Genomic DNA, 20729 nt, shown 5'->3' with positions numbered 1-20729 from the left:
TCAATTACTTAAACAATATATGCCATGAATCCATTTGTAATTTACAAAGCCAGACTATAGTAACAGGAAAGAGAAAACAAAAAAGATGGATCAAACGTCTGTGTTATAATTGTTATATTAATAACATTAATAACAAGTAATAAGTGTCATAGAATTGCCATTATTAATAAAGTTTGACATAGAAATTGAAGGATGCTTTTCACTTTTCATCAGCTCTTTTTAACACAAATGTCAATTCCTGAGCACCTTATTAAACATCATTTGAACTCCAACAACAAAATGGGTAGGTTTCAGGCTTCTTCCCACCTGTCCCTCCCTTCTCTCCAGTGTCCATGAACAATGCATGCCAATGTCATCATGAATTCAAGTAATGTTTGGGCCTAGAAAGCACACAGGAAAAGCCTCCTGGAAAGTTCTGCAGCGACATGTGCAGCTGATATCGTGCTACTGCACGGCTACATCTGCCCTGGAAAACAACTACCATATCACAGTTCTCATATCTCATGCCACAATCACTGTAGGTTGCCTGCACTATTGACAACCAAGGATTTCTGACCATTTGCAAAGTTTGTCAAAACCATGAACAAACAAACCATTATCCACCCAAACACATGAGATTTGAAAGAAAAAATTAACTAAAGAATTGAGCAAGACTCTCTTCCTTTTAACACAATGTGTTCTTGCCAGAACACAGAAAACCTAAACAGAAAAACTAAGGAGAAAAGTCCCATTTTTTAATTCCATTTTTGCATCTTCGAAATATAAAGTTAAAGGTAATAATTTCTCTTCCAGACAGCTGAACAGAGGATTTTGAAGAACTACAGTACAGTAATGTATACCATTTCCTCCAACGCATAGAAAACTTACATTGGTTTTTAAAAATTAATGAGAAATATTTGTGTACTAAACAAATCCAGCAGGCCATTCTGCTTTATCTTCAGATTAATGTCAATGATACTCTTGTGTTATCAGTTATATGGATTCCACATGTAACCTTCTTGTGGTGTTTCTGTGGTTAGTAACAAGTACAGACTATGAGCTGAGGACAAAATTTGTTTAAAAAATTCAGAAAAAATCCCAAGCTTTAGAACCTTAAGACAAATAAAAATAGCAATACCCTGTTTTGAAGTTACACAGTAAAAAATGGAGTGACTGCACACTGTTCTACACAGGACTACAAATTCCTCTGTGCGCATTATGCAAATACACCTACACATCCTTTTATATAAATGTGTATGTGTACAAGGACGTATCTATACATTATACACACAGAGGAAGGACAAAAAGGTGATTCTGCATGTTTGCAAATTTTTCCTTTTTTGAACATGCAACTGACATTGGGACAGTTTTCATACATCTGCAGTGAACACTTAATTATTCTCCAATGATCTGAAATTTTGCCACTTCAGACAATTGGCAACTTCTCTCATTAGAAAAGATTATGGGGGGGTTGGACTAGATGATCTTTCGAGGTCCCTTCCAACCCCTATGATTCTATGATTATTTTCCTTTTTTAAACTGCATGAATTAGTTGTATTTTTAACAAACTTTAAAAGCCTTTAAGTCACACTGGCTACACTTGAGGCATAAATCTGCAGAAAAATAAAACTGACTGCAGGATACCACTTAGCTCTTTATATATATGTATGTATATACATACACACACTGGATGCAGTCTTCAAGCTTTGCTCTCATTCCCCTCTGTATTAGCATTATGTTAATCTCAATGTACATCTTCTCAGCTGTAAATTTGTTTTTTGGAGGCTTTAAAGACTATATGCATGGCTATGTGCATGAAGGCTAGAAAAATTCTAATACTAAAAATTAATTTCTATAAAAATTCTAATACTAAAAGCATGAAGTTATTGGATGAAAGAAAAAGGATGTCATTTTAAGTTAGTTCTATTACTGTAAATTTTTGTTTGATGATTTACACCTTCATCAAATACTAAGTACTCAGAAAGCAGTAACCTTTTACTTCATGAGAAACAGTTCTCCAACATAAACAAGTTCAAGGTGTTTCTATTAAGCAAAATAAAAGTCCTAACACTTTATTCATTACCTGTATTTAGAAAAACCTCATTCAGTTAAATACTGAATGTGTTAAAATTACACTTAAAATAATTTTTTCTTCTAAAGCTCTTTCCTTGTACTGTTTAATAAAATCTGTTCTGATTATAACTTCATCTATTTTTCTACTTCAATTGATATTTAAAGGCAGATAGTAATAAATCAGCATTACCAGAAAATGACAAAGGAACCAAGCTAAGGATGTACTATATATGTATCATTAGCCTATGACACTAGAGAGAGCTTTCTTCATTTACAGGTGGCCACATTTACTATATATTATACACCAAGTAAAAGGCTATATGCTGCAAATAAGACAAAGGACAATTAACAAGTATATACACAGGAAATTAACATAAATTTGCATATTTTTTTAAATTTTAGATACATGAATTTAGTATCAAAAAAACGTAGTTACATCTAAACCCAAGTTTGGAAGGCAGGGCAATTTGGGTCAAACCTCTTCTTTATCTCCCTTTTGTCCACAACAATGTGGCTACTTTGGGGCCTGCCCAAGACATGTGAAAAACCCCAGACGTCCTTGTTATCAACACACTATGAAGTTTTTTTCCCTCAGGTGCTGCGTAGTTCCCCATCATGCTAGATGAATTACATGAAATCTCTTCCATTTTTTCCTGTTTAGGAAGAGCAGGAGAAGAAAAAGGGGCTATTCAGAATCTCTTCCTATTCCACAAGGGTGGCCTTTTACACTCACCCAAGCTCCAAGCAGCTGGTGTTTGTACAGTTGCTGCAATGTATTATTGAGTTCCAATGTCAAGTACAAATTCTTATTTTCATTTGCCATTAAAGTACCTTTTCTGATAAAAAACAATACTGGAATACTGGTGGAATATTTAGTTGTTATGAAGGTGGAACACAGAGGAATGCAAGCAGCACACCCGGGCTCTGGGGGACTGAGCAGTACCTGTAGCTAGGTGAACATCTTCAACCATACAGACTGCTGGTCACAGGCAGCTCATGCTCACTACATAGTCTATTTTCAAGTTATTTCATTTCACTATTAATTTTGTTTTATTTCTTTACTGGCCTTTAGATCAAGTGGTTTTTGACTTGAGAACTAGAATAATGGAAATCCTGGGTAAACATACTCCAAGTTACAACAGTCCTTGCTGCTGCTGGTTAGGAAAATAGTTTCAGATCTTTTTGGTTAGGAATTACAAAACAAATGCTTCAAAATATTCAAGGACCCATAATTTTGCTTCTGGGAATTATTTAATGTAATAATAAAATTGGAGGTAGATCATGAAAGACAAAATCCATCCTGGAGAATAAAAGCAGCACTAACCTTGGCTAACTGTGGCTCAGAGTAAGTACGCATCATGTATAGAACTTCTAAAAATAAAAAACCCTGCACTATTAAACATCAGAGAACAGTAGCAATAATCAAACATGTGAAGTAATTTTCATATAAGCAACCACATAGACTACAACTTTTAAACCAGTAAGAAGAGATTACTGTGGTGAATATAGGACTGAAGTCTACAGAACCATAAATAATATGAAGAAAGTACATAAAGAATGAAGGTTTGGTTTCCCTTCCCAGAGAAGAATTAATGTGCATCAAATGAAATTAGTAGCTAGCAGGTTCAAACCAAACAAAAGTGATAGATGCTGCACCAGGAAGTCAACTCTGAAAATAATTCCCTGTCATGTTTTCGGTATTAAGAGTTCATGCCAATCCAAAGAGCTTTTGACAAATTCATGGAAGGAGAATCCATCACAGGCTACTAAAGCCAGAGCTCTCCCAATAAAACCTTCTGCTGAAAAACAACAAAACAGCCCCATAAAGCTTTCTGCTGAGAACATCTTTAAGCCACAAGCCTCTGCACACAGGCAGATATTTGCAGGAGTTACCACTATATATTTATCCTGTTCTCACAGCAGATGCCTAGGAAATAGTATAATCAAAAAAACTGCAGCAGAGAAGATATATTAGGCTATAAATCCCTTAGCCTTGATCCCTCATGGGATCTCATGGCCCTTCTCACAGCTGACTCCTGTTCCTCCTAGACAGAAACTCTACCTATTACTTCCATACTCTCCACATGACTCAGTGCAAAGCATAAGAAGTCAATCAAACATGCCATATTCAAAGCATGCCAGTAGTCCAACTATCCATCTATATACAGTGAAGATAGCCTAAATATATTCTGGTGAGAAGTGAGCTTTTTTATGTAAATTACTTGATCTATAGAAAGCGTTCAAAGGAAGAAGTTCCTTGCCAGAGAGGGTCTAGCCTCTGTGTCGGCATCAGCTCCCAACAGAAGTCATGGCTTTAATTTGAGGTTTATAGCCTATTGTACAAAACACATCCACACTGTTCCCTAAAAAGGAAAGGTAAGATATGGCCACAGAAGTTTATCATGTGCAGATATTTTTACTATTACATGTGCTTTCGTTTAATTAGCTCCACTATAGGTTTTCCATCATTAGCAAAAAGGGTATGTCTAATTTTAAAGCTGGAATAAGTTTGTTGGTAAGTGGGCAAGAGTACTTACCTGAATAGTAGTCTCTTGGCCTGGCAGGGTCAGTGAATGAAGAAAAGCCACCTAAATCTAAGAATAGTACATGTATTATTTGGAAAGAGTAGTTACTTTGTCTTTCTTTATAAAATACAAAATCAAATTTAAAGTACTTTCAGAGTCTGTTTCATAAGATACAAATATGGAACAAAGGGCATCTCTGAATTTTTTTTGCATAGAGAATATTGTGTCAGTAAACTTGTATGCTCTAGATTTTATAGTATTGTGCCATGTTTAAGAAACAATCACGCAGACTAGAAAAATGTAAACCAACCCAAGAAACGTTCTCCAGAAGACAAAATTAATCATTTCTGCACTGACATTGTACAGTGGTAAAAATGGGTTAAAGCTCAGAAAACTATGGACTGGAATAACATTGCACTGTTTCTGCCCTGCTACACAGGAGAAAACCTAAGTTTTGATCCAAGTACTGGAACACTCCCTCCACGTCCTAGCCTCACAGCAACCTTCACAGCAGCAGAATTTCCTTAGTGTGTTTCACTGACAGTACCATGGGAGTTACCAAAGAATTCTAGAATAATTCTATTTGGAAGGAATCTCAGAAGGTCCCTAGCTCCATTCCTGCTCAGAGCAGAGTCAGCTACAAGATCCTACCAGGTTACTCAGTCAGGGCTTTGTGTTTTCAAGTCTTGAAAACATCCAAGGACAAAGACTGAAGAACCTCCTGAAGCAGCACAACCTAATGCTGGACTGTCTGAATAACCACCAGACTGCAGACACTCCCCTGTCCTTGTGTCACAGAAACATGATATTAACACTTAAACAAGGTGACACTGTTCACTTTAGTGAGATAAGAAATCTCATGCTTTGGTCTCCGTTCTTCCACTTAAAACTGCTAAATACAGATGACTTGCAGACTATTACTAAACTGCAATAAAATCTTCTGTGAAAACTATGCATATCTGAATAATTTCCCACTACACAAACACCATTATCCATGGTCAACTTGATGGCACAGTCATGAATAAAGTACTAAATATGTTAAGTAATCACACCTAAAAAACCGAAATATTCTGACACTAACCTCACAACACAGGTATTGTGACAGGGCTTAGACTTCCAATTAAACCACTGAAATTTATGGGAGCATTCACATCAAAGTCTGCAGGGATGTATTTAAAACAATTTTAAAAGATGTCTAAATATGAATATTTTTTAAAATAAGTATTATAATATGAAAAGCTGTAGGATGACACTGTTGGAAAGCTTGAGAATTCTGGTAACAATTCCTCAAGTATTCCACAACTTGTTTTAAAACCAGAGACCTCCACTAGAATGGCTGCAAGTAGCAGAAATCAACATGGAAAGTGATTCTGCTCTGACATATTTAAATGAAGTGTGGTGAAGCCACAAAAACTGACATCTTCATTAACATCTTACACAAGATTTTACTCTAAACAAACGTTTAAAAAGATGTTTAAAGATATTCCTCTAAATAAAAATACCCGAAAGCCACATTTACTGGTTCTTATAATCCATATTAAAATAAAAAACAAATGTTTTTTCTTCTGCACTCACTTTAATAACTGGCATATCTTTAATTGGCTAAAGATTTGCTAAGAATGGCCTGAATTTCCGTATGCAAGATTTACTTATTTTTTTAATGAAAAATAGAATATTTTAATAGAACAGATTATACAAATTGAGCAAAATTATATACCTGCACAGACTTTCATGATCTTTTTCAGAGGTCCCATAGTGTACATCAATCCAACAAGAATCCCTGACAGATGCCCAGCAAAGGAAGTCCTACAAAAAAGGAAAATCTTGTGAGTGATTGAAAGGAAGGGGAAGAGCAGAATTTGTTGTAATAGAGAAAGTTCCTGAGTAAGACCAAGCACAGAGAAATTACTTGACTGCAAGGACATAATGCCAAGTTTTTTTTCTTCATAACTACCCTAAAACTGGTAGGTATAGACAGTTAATGAAAAGTATGTAGCCAATATCCTGAAGAAGCTGGAACCTAGTTGGAAAAATAATTTAAATTCTTATTTAAAGGATGGAATACTGTTTCCCTAAAAGCACTTAAAATACTTACTGAGGTAGGAAATTAGTCTTAATCTATAAAAATCCAAATACGCAGAATTACACCAAAATGTCTAGGTAGGTTCTACCAAAACCATTTACAATTTCAAAATGAAAGAATAAATACAGTACTTTCTACTTCACTATCAACACAATCCTATTGTTAACCTGAGATAAGCATGAATGCAGATCTGTTGCAATCTTTGTAACACAGTACCTTCAAACTTAAAAGAACAATGAGTGGAAAGAGATCCAAATTCTTTTCTATACATATTAACAATTTCTTTAAAACATCATTGTCCATTTGCATATAGAATGAAAAGGCTTTAGAGTCTTTTGGGAAATCATCAACATGGAAGCATATATACTCCCATGACTGGGGTACTCTATAAATTCATAAACCAATTTTCAGCATTCAAAGAGTTAAACTCTTGAGTAAAACCAGCTTTAGACATTTGTAAATTGTTCACCTCTACTATGAGAGTAAAGAAGCCAATACACTAAAACACAGTGCCTTCCTAGTATATGCAATCATAAATAACCCAGTCCCCTGAGTTATATACTGCCTGTCCAAAGATCCAAGTAATGGGAGCCTTTTTAGCCATCATCAAGCAGCAATGACACCTCTGTTTCATGCAAAAATAGATTTAAACATGACACTTTTTACATCCTGGTCAGAAATACAGATGAGCTAGACAGTTATGCACTCATGACAATACAACGTCCAGGAATCATAGGTAAAAGTACTCAAGAAAACGCATGTCACTAGAGGGAGATAAAGATCAAATCTAAATTCTCTCTTTTGCCACATACTTAACCACAAACTTGCACTCTGCTATGTAGAGCTGCAGATCTTTCCCATAAGTAACCATCTATTTTTTAAGTGTAACACATGAATGCTGATGTCAGAAATTTATAGGTAAGAGGCAATTACCAAAATAAAGTTTCTACAAGAAATAGGACCCTAGTCAGAAGACTACAGACTAATAGCAAATGTCACACATGCTCTAAGAATGCAGGACAGTCTCACAGCATTTGTCATAAAGAAGGCTTAAAAACTGTAAGATCTAAAACTCCACTAAGCAGATCTCTAAGTGTTTGGTAAGTCTGAGTTAACACTTCTCAGTGATACATTACCAAACAGGATATGAATGAAGTGGATTTCTGCAAGACTCTATTAAAAATATTTACAAATGACAAGCTAAGAGAAGCTGTAAGGATCACTAAAGATGGCATTACAATTTTAAGTGACCTTGACAAAATGAAGTAGTGGAAAAAGTTTGGAAAAAGCAGGGTGCAATACATTAAAGTCAAAGATGGAGTTCTGAACATACCACACAACCATCAACTATACAAATCACGCTAGAAGTGACTGGTTAGTAGAAGAGTTTCAGAATAGAACCTGGGGCACACAGAGGACATGGAGCTCATGGAAGTCCAGAAAAGGGCCATGAAGATGATCCGAGGATGATCTGAAGCACCCCTCCTCTGAGGACAGGCTGAGAGAGCTGGAGCTGTTCAGCCTGAAGAGAAGGCTCCGGGGAGACCTCATAACAGTCTTCCAGTGTCTGAAGGGGCTACAGGAAAGCTGGGGAGGGACTTTTTACAAGGGCATGTCATGAGAGGACAAGAGGTAATGGATCAAAACTGGATGAGGGGAGATTTAGGTTAGACATCAGGAAGAAATTCATTAGTGTGAGGGTGGTGAGACACCAGAACAGGTCACCCAGGTAAGCTGAGGAAGCCTGGAAGTGTTCAGTCAAATCCATGTATTTATACTGAAATTTATTAACACAGCCAGAGATAAGTAATATTTTTCATTCTGGTCTAGGTAATGTTCTATCTGCTACATCACACCATCTGATGAGGTATGTCTGTATAGCCCTCTTTTAAAAAAAAAAAAATCTTTCTGAAAAGTGGGAAATTTACATAAATGTACATTGCGTACATTCTCCAATGTGAATGACAGTTACAAAATATTATACAAGAAAATTACTGATTTGCAACTAGAACTCCAGAAATCAGCTGCCAAAGAAGAGAAAGGCACTATTCTCACAGTGGCAGTGGCAGATGAACTGGGCTGGCAGAACTAAGGACACAGGAAAATTGAGGGAGGCCACTGGCAAGACTGCAGGGCAGTAAAACTGCTTAAAATCTGCTGAACACTGGATCATAGCTTGACTGTAAATTAGAGGAGCGACTACAGCAAATGGGCAGAAGGGACTAGGACAGAAATAGCAAGCAAACAGTGGAATGCTGTTTTGCTAATGAAGCCCTTGGCACCACAGTGTATTAGTCTGGTTACTTTGCTGAAAAATTATGTCCTTTTTTTGCTTGTCCATCAGCTTTATCTTCCCTCAAATACTTAGTAATACCTTCTGGACACAATATTTTCTTTTGAAATGTGGTCAAAATAGAGGTTGTTAAGGAAAAAAGCAGACTGTAGCCTCAACACTTAACCTCAACACTGTATGGATGCCAGCTAACACTACACATTCTTCATAATACATTTCAAATTACTTCAGATAGCCCAAATCTCTTCCCCTAACCGTGAAGTATTAAATGCACTTACCCTGGGGAGATCAGATGAATAGCCACCAGCTCCACCCAACAAGCATATTTACTGGCTATCTGCAATCCAAGGACACTGCTAACTCTTCCTGGATTGTAATGGTTGTTAAGAACTTTCAAAGCAAACAGGACTCCTGCAAACAAGAAGAATTCACATAAAGAGAGAACTATTGATGCCTAAACAATAAAGAAAACAACTGCTGACATTGAAGTACCATGCAGTTTCACAGCACCACAAAGCACACTGTTGCATGCCAGAACAGTCCTAAGCTGTTTTTTATCAGTGATAATTTTCAGTGACTTAAAAAAAAATATTCTACACTGCTTCTTAATATGCCTACTCACCATAGCTATTCAGGTATTCAAACCAATAGAAACCATTTTTAAATTAGAGTTCTACTTGAAATAATCTACAAGATAGAAGCCAATAAGATGTTCTGTGATTTGAGAAAAGCCATTACTGAAAGCAAGACAAACAAGTTTGTGAAGTTCAACAGTAAGCTCAGCTTCTGAATGAATGGAAAACTATCTTACGTATATACTCCAGAATCACTTGTTTCTGAAAAAAGTAGATAAATCCCCTTTAATCACAGTAACATCCCAGGGTACAAAAGGCAAGTCTGTTTCGTCCACTTAAAAAAAAAAATAGACCCAACCATTCTAAAACTCTTAAAACCTAGTAAAGTGAATGGGTCATAAAAATATATAAATACTTAAAGTTATTATTATGAAAAAACTCATTCTTCGAGACCCATTCCATATATAAGTCACTTGGTCCAACTGAAAAGAAATTACGTATGCTGAAGGTCAGGTTGAGAACATGGAAGCTTTAGAAAGATCAATTACAGATATTAACACTGTCAGAGCTGCCAAATAACAGTCAAATGCACACGCATATAGGCTGCAGTCCCACATTTTCAAGCTTTGGATACTCAAAAGGATGCTGCAGAAGGTAAGTCATACCAAAACAGGCTGCAATACTCAATGCTAGATCTGAACTATCTTGCAGAATAAATTAGATAAATCCCTAATTTGATAAAAAGTTTGACTCTTTGTCATCTGCACAAATGGTTTAGTAAGTTATAGGCTTAGTCCCACTCTTTTTTAATTTCACTAACAAATCCAATGTATATACTCCAGCCAATACTGTAGTACAGCTGACATGAATCTCTCAGAAGGAATGAAATGGGGCCCCAACCTAGCCCATCACCACTGCCTGTTCAGTAACTTGGTGCCTTCTGCTGTAATGCAAAGCAAAACTTGCATCACCTGGGTAATTATATCACAAAATTCAACTTCCCTTCCATTGGTTCAAGGAAAGGGACATATAAGTTGCTCACTGGCTAAGATAGAAGTTGGACACTAATCTGGTGAAAAAGAGATAACCGTAGAAAGTCCAGCCAAGATGACTGAATGCAGGTATTTCAGTCACTTTGCCACTAATAATAATAATCAGTAGGATACTGCAGTCACTGTTGGGGAGCAGCAAGAGTTAAATCCTCTAAGAAAGGAATATCCAAAGGGAACAGAGAAGCAGCCAAGCTGCAGCCTCCCCCATGGGGCCCAGTCTCATGGTCTCTGAGCAAAGCATGCAGGTGATAGTAAGTGGGGCTGGCTAGGAGCCCAAAGCACCAGGTACATGCTCCTGCCAAAGCAGGGCTAAAGAAAGTCAGGAAGTCAAGTAAGGACCTAGGTCAGAGAAGCACGTGGCCAGGCACAGATGCAATGTAGCTCAGACATGAATGACATAGTGGGCTAGAGATTAGAAGCAGCTTTTGAGCAATGGGGGAAAAGGCTCCCAGTGAGGCTCCTCTCAGCCAGCTCACACACCTCTTTTTCCCACTAATCTGAGGTGGGTCACAGATGCCTTTCACCACAGCTGTCCTTGGGCACAGGCAGCCAAACCCCTCAGGGGAACAGGCTGCACTCATGACCCTACAGCCAACATAAAGACCAATATAAGAACTGGGAGTGTCTCATTACCAAAGGGTGGATGAGAAGAGAACATGTGAAGCTACAAATGAGCAAGTACCAGGATCTTCCAACTAGTACCAAGTTGAATACCATAAGGAACCCTCAGAGGTGTTGAAGCACTCTTCTCAGAGCTTGAAAAGGAGAACTTGCCTTCTAATGCTAGCCCCCAATGACAGCTAAATACAGCATGTACATGCTTTAAAATAAAAAATAGGACAACTTTACCGAGATGACAACCACACACATGCATAAGGATGCACACCTATCCATTTTCTGCATTCAACAAATATTGCTATGTAGTACCTATAAATTTTTTTTTCATGTCAGTTGGACTACATGTCTTACCTGAAAAACCTACAGCACAATTCATTTCATATGAAGGATCATCCAGAATTTTCACAAGCATGAATTCCAGCACCATATAAACAACTCCAATCAACACTGAAAATACTGCAATTATGTATGCAAACCATATGCTCCTAAGCTTTTTTTCCAGCATTATCCCTTTCCATAGCATGGAAATCATGTTATAATACAAATGCCAGTCATCTGCATGGTGGACAGGAGAAAGCAGTAAACGTTGCCAGTTCTTTCTGTAGAAGCCTTCATGTACACTGATGCACACTTCAGACAGTGGCCTCACAGGATTCAGAAAGAGAAAAATATTCAGTACAAGTACCCCAAGGGTAACAGCAGGAATGTTCTGGAGTCCAACTTGAGAAATCTGATAGAGCAACAAAAGCAGTCCAGCATTGACTCTTCCCTGCCTTTGCTGCATTATTACTTCTTTTTCAAGAAATATGAAGGTTATTCCAATTTCTAGGCATCTGTTCAAATTCAAACCCAGACAAATTCTGAAAGAAAAAACAGATAACCAATTATACATGTAAGGATGAACTTTAGGACGAAGTATTGAAGATACACAATGCATTATTCACACAGAAGAATCAGCTATGCAAAGTCAGCAAAATACTGTTCAAAACTTCACTAGCAGGTTTCTAATGAAGCTTGCTGAAATATCTTGATATATACAAAATTCTTACCTCAATACCCCATGCACCTTGTTTTCCAGTATACTGTAAAATAGTTAGAATAAGCTGAACATTCTATTTAGCTTAAACTCCCTTCCAATGCATCCCACCAAATGCTTCCTCTGTAAACATTTTTTAGATAAACAAGCAACAATCAAATTCCTTTGGAGGACAGCAGGAAAAAAATTACACTTTTAAACAGAAAAAAGGGCAGCAGCTCAAGATGAAACATTTAATATTCTACATTATGTCTATCAGGATTTACTAAATTTCACATTTCTACAGACTGTTGGTATCCCTGCAAACACTGCACCAAATATTTTTCTTTAGGTATTCAGAGTATCATTAACAACTTGATTGGGCTGCACCACACAAAGTGAACACATGGAAAAGAAGGAAATCACCTTCGAATGGTGTTATCCTTTAACAGCACAAGGAGCTATGAAGCATGCACAGGGCTGAACAAAGATCAACTAGGGGCCAGCCTACCTTCTCCACTTAGACATAAGTGAGACAAGCATATACTTCCATGCTAGTTCACACATGTAAGAAGTGACATTATGCAAATTGTTTTTCCTAGTCTTTGAAGTTCTCTTTAAGGTGCATTCCTGCTTATTCTAGCACATTAAAGAGAAAGAAAAAAAGCCTACCATCCTTACAACAACTGTAATAGAACAGATGGCAAGTAAATGTATTTGCTACATTAAAAGGAAACTTACTAACTGCAGCAGTAACTTTAAAAACCAGTTTCTAATCCTCACAACTACAGAGATCTCAGCTGTAGTCCCTACAAAGTTCAAACGAACCAAGACCTCTCCAACTGTAAATTGACTGTTGCAGATTATAATTAACACTGTTTGCCTTTTACATTTTAACATAAATGTTTAAAAAAGTACTTATCAAAAGCCATCATTCTCTTAATCCACATGACATGTCCTTATACCAGGTAAACCAACATCCCCAGACTGTTCTTACATGCATCTGCCCAAACCTCTGACTTTTCTTTTACCACTGACACAGCTACACTTTCACCCACCGCAAAACACTTGACATTAAAACTGTTAGAATTTAAAAATCAACATAATTTAAACCCAAGTTACGTGGAAACCCCAACATAACGTCATACCACATTTTTCAAATTGCCAAATACTGAAGTCTTACTTATTAAAGCCCCTCTCCCCTGCCACTTTTGATACTCTTTAATTCCCAATTTAAGTAATTTCAACACACATGCACCAAGGAAAAGAAACCCTCATGCAGCACAGACCTGAACAACAACTATGCAGTGTGACTGAGAATGGTTTACACCACGATTACAGTGGTGCTATGTATTATACATCCTTTCCATCTTTACATTATTGGAGCAATCAAAAATGTCAGCCAAGACACATTGTGTTTGATTATAAAGGAAAAAAGATATATGAAAGAAACCAGTGATTACTTGAGAGACTTTTGGAATGCAACTCACTTAAAATATATAGAGCTTTCAACTGTTTGAACATTCTTCCTCAGCCTCTACTCTGTTTATTAATAAAGTCTAATGAGGCTTGAAACAATGAAGCACTTAGTCCCTATTCTTTCTTGAAAACATGCCACCCACTTCAAAATGTACAAATTTCCAGAACAGACTTGAAATGGACATTTGTCTTGCATCTAGGCTGCCACGTGTCTGCATTTTTGTCACCTACTCAAGATAAATGTCTGAACTAAACATTCTTGGAATTTGTTTGTTTGTTTTGTACTAACCAAGTGCAAAGCACTTAAACTTTTATTTTTACCGTGACAACCCCCCCTGCTCACCTGGCAACCATAAAATATTACTTTATATTACTGAAAAACCATGTAATAAATATTTTAGTAAATACCAGTTAAAATGAAATGCTGTACTGTTTTTTCCTATAGTTGCAACTTGAATTCAGAGGAAAAGTATCTCCCTGTACCATTCCTCCCCTCAAAATGGACAGAACTACCCTGAAATTTTTATTTATGCTTACGTGAAGCACAATCCAGCCCATTGCCCTTTTCCTAAAAAAACCAACCAAACAAAAAAACCACACTGATGCAACAATACATTTTTATGAAGTGACAAGACATATAACATCTCGTTCCCACCAAGGCTGAATGCAGCCATGACTGACAGATTTTGCCATTATCTGCATAGCACATCCTGATCTTCAGATCTATCACAAACCTTCTCCCTAGAACTGCTTTGTTCGTTTCATTGCTTTGCAAAAATGATTTGTAATGGGGGTACCTTAGCATTGTATAACTCTCCATTAATATAAAAAAAAAAATCCCAGAGTGACTTTCAGTTCAGGAGCATGATTTTGAAGTTAAGTTCTCCACTGCCTCCCACGGACATGACTGTGTTTCTCACTGTGGAGTGGCCTGAGTGTGCGTGAACTAGTATCTTTTCAGATGCAACTAAATCAAGGGATGTGTTCCAGGAAAAAATCCGGTGCACTCCAGAATAAAAACTGGGCATTCAGCCACACACCCAGATTATAACTAGACCAATGTAAAAAACCACCTGAAACATATAAACAGTGAATATGAGATCCTGAGCATAAACCATTTCACACTACAGATAAGCCTCAACAAGTCCTTACCACTTGTCTGTGAAGATACAGTCTCAGGGTACAAAGACTTATCCAATCACAGACTGAAACAAAAGCAGTGGTTTTAGGGCAAAACAATGATCATACAAAGGCAGCAGAAAAACTAAAGCTTCAAACTTGGAAAGGGAGGAAGGAAGGCATAACAGGAAAAAAGCCAACACGATACAAGAAAAAATTCAAAAATTTGAAGTGTAATGAATCATCCTGTTTATATTTAATATGTATGCAACAACAAGGTCAACCACAAGCTGCCAGTTACAATAAGCTTTAAAAGGTATAGTCAATTACATAGTTTATAACAAAAGACAAGGTTCTGACGTAATTATAAAAGTAATTATTTTATAAAGAGAGACTTCTTGGATTCATCCAATGTGCCTTTAAAGGGCATAACATGCTTTCATTCACAAAGGAATACCAAACTTCAAAAAACCCACAACACTTCAGAATTTGGTATGAGAAGGTATGTCTGTTACTACAACTGTTTTAAAATAATTTAAGTCAGTAACTACCTTGTTGAAAGGAAACAATGGTTAAATATCAACATAAAACAACTGCATAAAAGGCTACATTACCAAGCTTTTTTTTCAATATGCCACATTTTATTTTGAATGTCTTTTAACACTTTCTGTGAGAATAAGGAAGCTCTGTGTCTTGCCTTCTACTTCAGTATGAAAACTGAAAGTGTTTTATAGTTCTTTAATCTTCTTAAGTACTACTAAGAAGAAACTCTTAACAAAATAAGATTTTAAGCCAACAGCTTCAACCTAAAACTGAAAATTGTGTTCTGAAAGGTGTGACAATTATTATGCACAATATATACCTGTTAAACAATACATGCCCAGAATACTTTTTGACACCTTAGTCCAAAATAAATTATTTATCTTTCAGAGGGAAGAATGGAGGGACTAGGTGAAATCTCCTGCTCCGCCTCACATTTTAAGTACAAAAATGTGTGGCACTAAGCATTTAGGCTTTTAATTGCCTCATTAGTTTGACTACTGCTATTTAATCTAAGAAGAAAAATACTTAAAGGCTGCAATCTGTCCATCCTTCAATTAAAACAGAGTTACTCAAGTTGTTTCATTATAATTATTAACTTGTAACAACATTGGAAGCCCTTCTAATTTTGGACTCATGTTTTCATTCACAAAAGAGAAAAATAATATAATTAAATTTCATTAGAATCCATAAACAAATCTAAACATCAGACTTTTTGCTAAGGCTTATCTGATTACAAGTCAAATTATTCAGTCACCTGCAATGACACTCAAGTCACAGCAAGCAGTACTTCCTTATGCCACACAAAGACATGGCATGTAGAGCCAACAAGCTTCCTTAGCCCACTCTAAGGGAGTTACCAACTTGGAAGATTTAATTCTAGCAGAGGACTGTCTGATGGTCCAAACAGTCCTTTGGTTCTCAGGTGCTAAAGCACCATGTACTGCTAAAACCAGCTGAACATTTCCTGTCAGAACTTCCCTCAGCACCAACAAAGCTGACTAAACACAGACAGGAAGACTTATCCTGGAAATTGGATTCTGCATTTCACACACCAGCTTAATCCTCAAGCTGACACAACACACTACTGGCAATTTACATGTTAGGCATTAGACAGCAGTGACTTGACCAGTGATCACGTTACAAGAAAAAAACCAGAAATTTTTAAAAGGCAAAAAATAATTCCTGCAGTAGTAATATGAGAAACATTATTTGGTATAACAAAGTCTTCAAAACCTCTTCAGTTTGTGAAAAATCAGGACAATTACTGAAAACTTCTTTACATTGTGATCCATGAAATAACTGAAAATATATCATGTGGCTAAGGTACCACTAAACTCATTCCTTCCTCATCCTTCAGTTTCTCCATTACCTTTGGCAGGCAATCACTGTGGAAGTGGTTTTCTGTGTGCCTCAAAACAAGGCCTCATCTATGGTGAAGAAGATATACTTTTAACACATGTACTAGTGATACTCCTCATCTCCTCCTTTGCAGACAAACATCTTACCAGTCTTGTCACAGCACAATTAAATCAGCTCCTGAAATCCAACAACCTAATAAAAAGCCTTTTCATGGTTACATCTTATTCTAGTCAAGAAGCTGCTTATAAGGTGCAGTTTTTTTATTATACCAGTTTTATATAATAGAAATTGTTTCAATTGCCAAACCAGTCATTTTAGTGTAAAACAGAAAAAGCAAGAACCCTTATAGATTTTTTTTTTAATAGGTTACACTTATGAAGTTTACATTTTTGCAACTCCCCCTAGAAATTAAGTTTTTCTTAACTGAAACAAAAAACCAAGCCAACCACAAACCACCTGTTCAGGATCTAGACAGGAGCCACAACAACAATGTATTACCACTGCTTTTTTTTTTTTCTGGTTTTTTCAGAAAAAACCTAAAAGCAAGAGAGAGGTAGATTTCCTGACCTCTACACTTATATGTCACATATAATCAAATAGATATAGCATTTTTGACTAAGCTAGAAAGAAAAAGAATGTCAATAGACACTTTCTTTAGAGCATCAGGTCTTGCTGAACTTCTGTGGTCAGTTAGTCTGTATTACTTTACCATAATATTTTGAGGAGCTAGAAGACCTATTATGTCTCTTCAGTTTTGTGGAAGGTACACAAGAAACTTCTGGTAAATATTCTTATTATTCTCATCTCATAATAAACAGTAGCTACCTCTCAAAATGCAAGGATGCATCTACATGTAATTCAAGTTAGAGAAGTAAAATAATCATGAATGCTGTCCTGGTGAAGGGATGTCACACTTTAAAAAAAATACAGTGGAGCAACAGTGGCCTTCAGATTAAGCCAGAATTTTAACTTCACAAATGTTTAATTACTCTAATTAGGGTCAGGGGGTTGGGGATTCTTTTATTGGCTTGCAAAAATTATGCTTGTATAATCCTAAATTTAAGTAATTATGTCAGAAGAGCACTTTATTTTTCTCAAAAACTTCATAATATACTTAAAATGAAACAATCAATGCTTACCTGACTCCAGAAGTGTGAAGCACAAAGCCTCTTAGGTGTTTACCATTCCTTAGTTTGTGCTGCTTTCAGGAAAAATGTATTTAGTTTGTGGGAGAAAGGAAGGACAGGAAGCTTACTTTCTAATGAAAACCATTTGTCACAACACTGGTTAAATATACAAACAATTCAGAAATAGACACTTTCTAGTACCGGTGTTATGTAAACTCTGGTGAAGACCTCAAACGAAACGCAGCTTCAGGAGGAACATCACTGCACTATCTCAGGAAAAGAAACCAACTCGGGTATCACTAAAGACACTATAGGGAGCCGGGAACTACATAAACGTAAGAAAGTTTACCAAATACAGTTCGGCTACGCTGGTCACTGCTTCGCCTTTGGTGCGAGTTGCAAGTTACTTGTAGACTTCGGGGTTTTTTACCAATTGATCATTTAAGCAAGGGAAGGATAAAGTTCAGGTCAGATTTTTTTATTTATTTTTTAAAAATAATAACATCAGTCTATTATGTACATGATCTTTCAAGGGAAACACGAGTCCCTGAGCAGAGGCCCGGGCAGCCCCCCCGCGCCGCCGGGCACCGCCTCGGAACCCTCTGCAGGAGCGAAGTCCTAACCAAACAGCGGGGAAGCGGGTTCCACGAGTCGTTTTAAGCGTGAAATTCTAGGTATTTTCGCCATTTCTAAAACTCACTTCCTTCTCAAACCCTGGGCTCTGCCCCTCTGCGCCCAGCGGCGGGTGACGAGCCCAGCTCGACAAGAAGGAAACGCAGCCACAGCCCACGCCCCTACGGCCAGCCCGGAGCGCCCGGCTACACGAGAAGCCTTCTCCGAGGCAGCCGCCTCTCAAGCGCTCTTGCCTCAGCGTCCCGGCACGGCAGCGCGGCTGGCCGGGCACGGCAGCCCTCACCCCGGGCAGCCCTCACCCCGGGCAGCCCCGCCGGCCCCGCCAGCCCCGCCAGCCCGGCCGGGGCCCGAGGGGCGGCACCAACCGCCGGGCCCCGCGCGGCCGCGAGCCCAACCGCCGCTCCGCCGGCGGCGCGCGCGCCCCCTCCCCTCCCCGGCACTCACGTCCTCCGGCGCGCGCAGCAGGAACGTCACCAGCCCAGGCCCTCGCGCCGCGCCACGTGACGCGGCGGGGCGGGAGGCGGCCCCGCCCTCGTGCCCGCGGCGCTGAGGGGGCGCGCGGGCGGCGCCATCTTCGTCCTGGGCGCTGGTAGCTGCGGCGCGGGCCGGAGCGCGGTACCGAGACGGACACGAACCAGCGAAGATAAGGGCGTGTCTGGGAGTGGGCGAGGAACACACCGGGTCCTGAGTAAAAACCCTGAGGCGAGTACGTCCTGGGGAAATCGCCGCTCCAGGTGATAAAAGACGCCTAATCTCCCAGCTGGAAGGCCTTGAATGGTGTTTTATCTTAATAACGCCTGTGAAAATGCCAGTTACTGGTTCTGCTTGCCATTAAAATACATAATTAGGTTTCCTTTGAAAACGTCTTCTTGCACATGCAAAACACTAACTAGTTCTGTCAGTTTTAATAGTTCGACTGCGTTAATTTTTGGTCCCACATTAAAGGCAATTAGTTGAACACATTCGTTTCATTTGTGTTGAGGACCAGTCACTGGTGTTAAGTATAATTCCCCGAATTTGATACGGAGATGTAGACTGGGAGCTTTGCTACTAATGCTCAGCAGGGAACACATTGAGTAAATTATAAATGCCTAAAATAATAGGTTATCGTAGAATTTTTGGCAAGCTGGTGGCTCAAATATGTGACTAGAAATGAATCATACAACATCCATAGCCAAAGCTACATGTAGATGGCTCTATTTTGCCATCATTTATGTGGGACTTCAGTTTCATAGAACATTTTGGCAATTCATACAAGTATGTCATAGAATTTATAAGAAAACTATTCTTCCCTTCCAAAAACAGCACACAGCTCAGCAGACTGGCAGGCATGAAAGGAGCTGAATTCCTAGAAATAGGGTGGAGATCAAGTTAAAGGAGGAGGCTTTGCCAAAACAAGCAACTTCAGCATAGTCTCCTCTTCCAAGAATGAACAGAAGCCAAAAGAGGAGGGCAGATTTGGTGTGTGCCACCAGTTAGACACTTTATCTTAAGCTCCCTAGTTTTGGCACATTTAGCTCTATTACCTCAATTAATGCTAATAATAATAACAACCCATAGAAGTCAGAGGATGTGGGAGTTAGAAATGCCTATACTGACAGATTTTCTAACATACACCAGGTTTTCTATAATTGGCACAATTTTATGTAATACTGCACTCTGTTTTTATGCAATGATGATTCCAATCCATAATTCATAACAAAGCAGTGTTTATTGCCTGAATACTGTCCCGATCTTATCACTGGATGTACATGTCCTGAGGCTGTGGTTCTCTTCTGAGACCTAGAAGATCTGGATTTCATTCCTAGTTCACTTCCTGGGTCAACTTGAGCAATCATTTATTAAATATATTGTATTTTCATGTCTTTATTGGTATGGCTGGGATAATAGAAGTCACAGGAACAGTGAGAGGCTAAGTAAATTAATGGTGTGTTCAGATACCATAACTAATGGGCCATGTATGTAGATAGATTAAAAAACCTGCTGTTTTTGTACTTTTTACCCAAGTGTGGGATTTGATACCCATTAAATTCTTAACATTTGTGGTTTTCTTCTTCTATACACATTTTGCTAAAAAATCCCCAGATATTCTGGCTTATTTTATACTTACAAAAATAGCTGATTAGGAAAAAAGCCCACAACAAACCACCTGCTGCTCTCTTGCTTTAATCTCATTGCCATAATTTACCTCATGGATTTCTTTTACCTTCTAGTCCGAATGTTCATTTTTCTTATTTATAAAAGGAAAAAAAAAAA

The 20729-nt window shown here is 38.0% G+C and overlaps 1 protein-coding gene across 8 annotated transcripts in view; it reads right to left on the bottom strand.

The window, feature by feature from the left end:
• RHBDD1 (rhomboid domain containing 1) overlaps positions 1–18955 on the bottom strand; it is a 37962-nt gene extending 19007 nt beyond the window's left edge. For 3 of the 8 annotated variants that reach the window (XM_051626644.1, XM_051626648.1, XM_051626649.1), the window contains exons 1-5: positions 17853–18402; positions 11550–12058; positions 9232–9364; positions 6295–6383; positions 4590–4646 (exon numbers count right to left, since the gene is read on the bottom strand). In XM_051626644.1, coding sequence (XP_051482604.1) covers positions 4590–4646; positions 6295–6383; positions 9232–9364; positions 11550–11982 — 712 coding nt within the window. In that variant the 5' untranslated portion in view covers positions 11983–12058; positions 17853–18402. Of the gene's footprint in view, positions 1–4589; positions 4647–6294; positions 6384–9231; positions 9365–11549; positions 12059–12247; positions 12281–17852; positions 18403–18917 lie in introns of those variants that run through there. The other 5 variants (XM_051626650.1, XM_051626652.1, XM_051626645.1 and 2 more) reach the window with 5 other exon arrangements.
• Between the last annotated feature and the right edge of the window lie 1774 nt (positions 18956–20729).

The sequence above is a fragment of the Apus apus genome, chromosome 8, assembly GCF_020740795.1.
Source record: "Apus apus isolate bApuApu2 chromosome 8, bApuApu2.pri.cur, whole genome shotgun sequence".
Taxonomy (NCBI): Eukaryota; Metazoa; Chordata; class Aves; order Apodiformes; family Apodidae; genus Apus; species Apus apus.
This window is presented reverse-complemented; position numbering and strand designations above follow the sequence as displayed.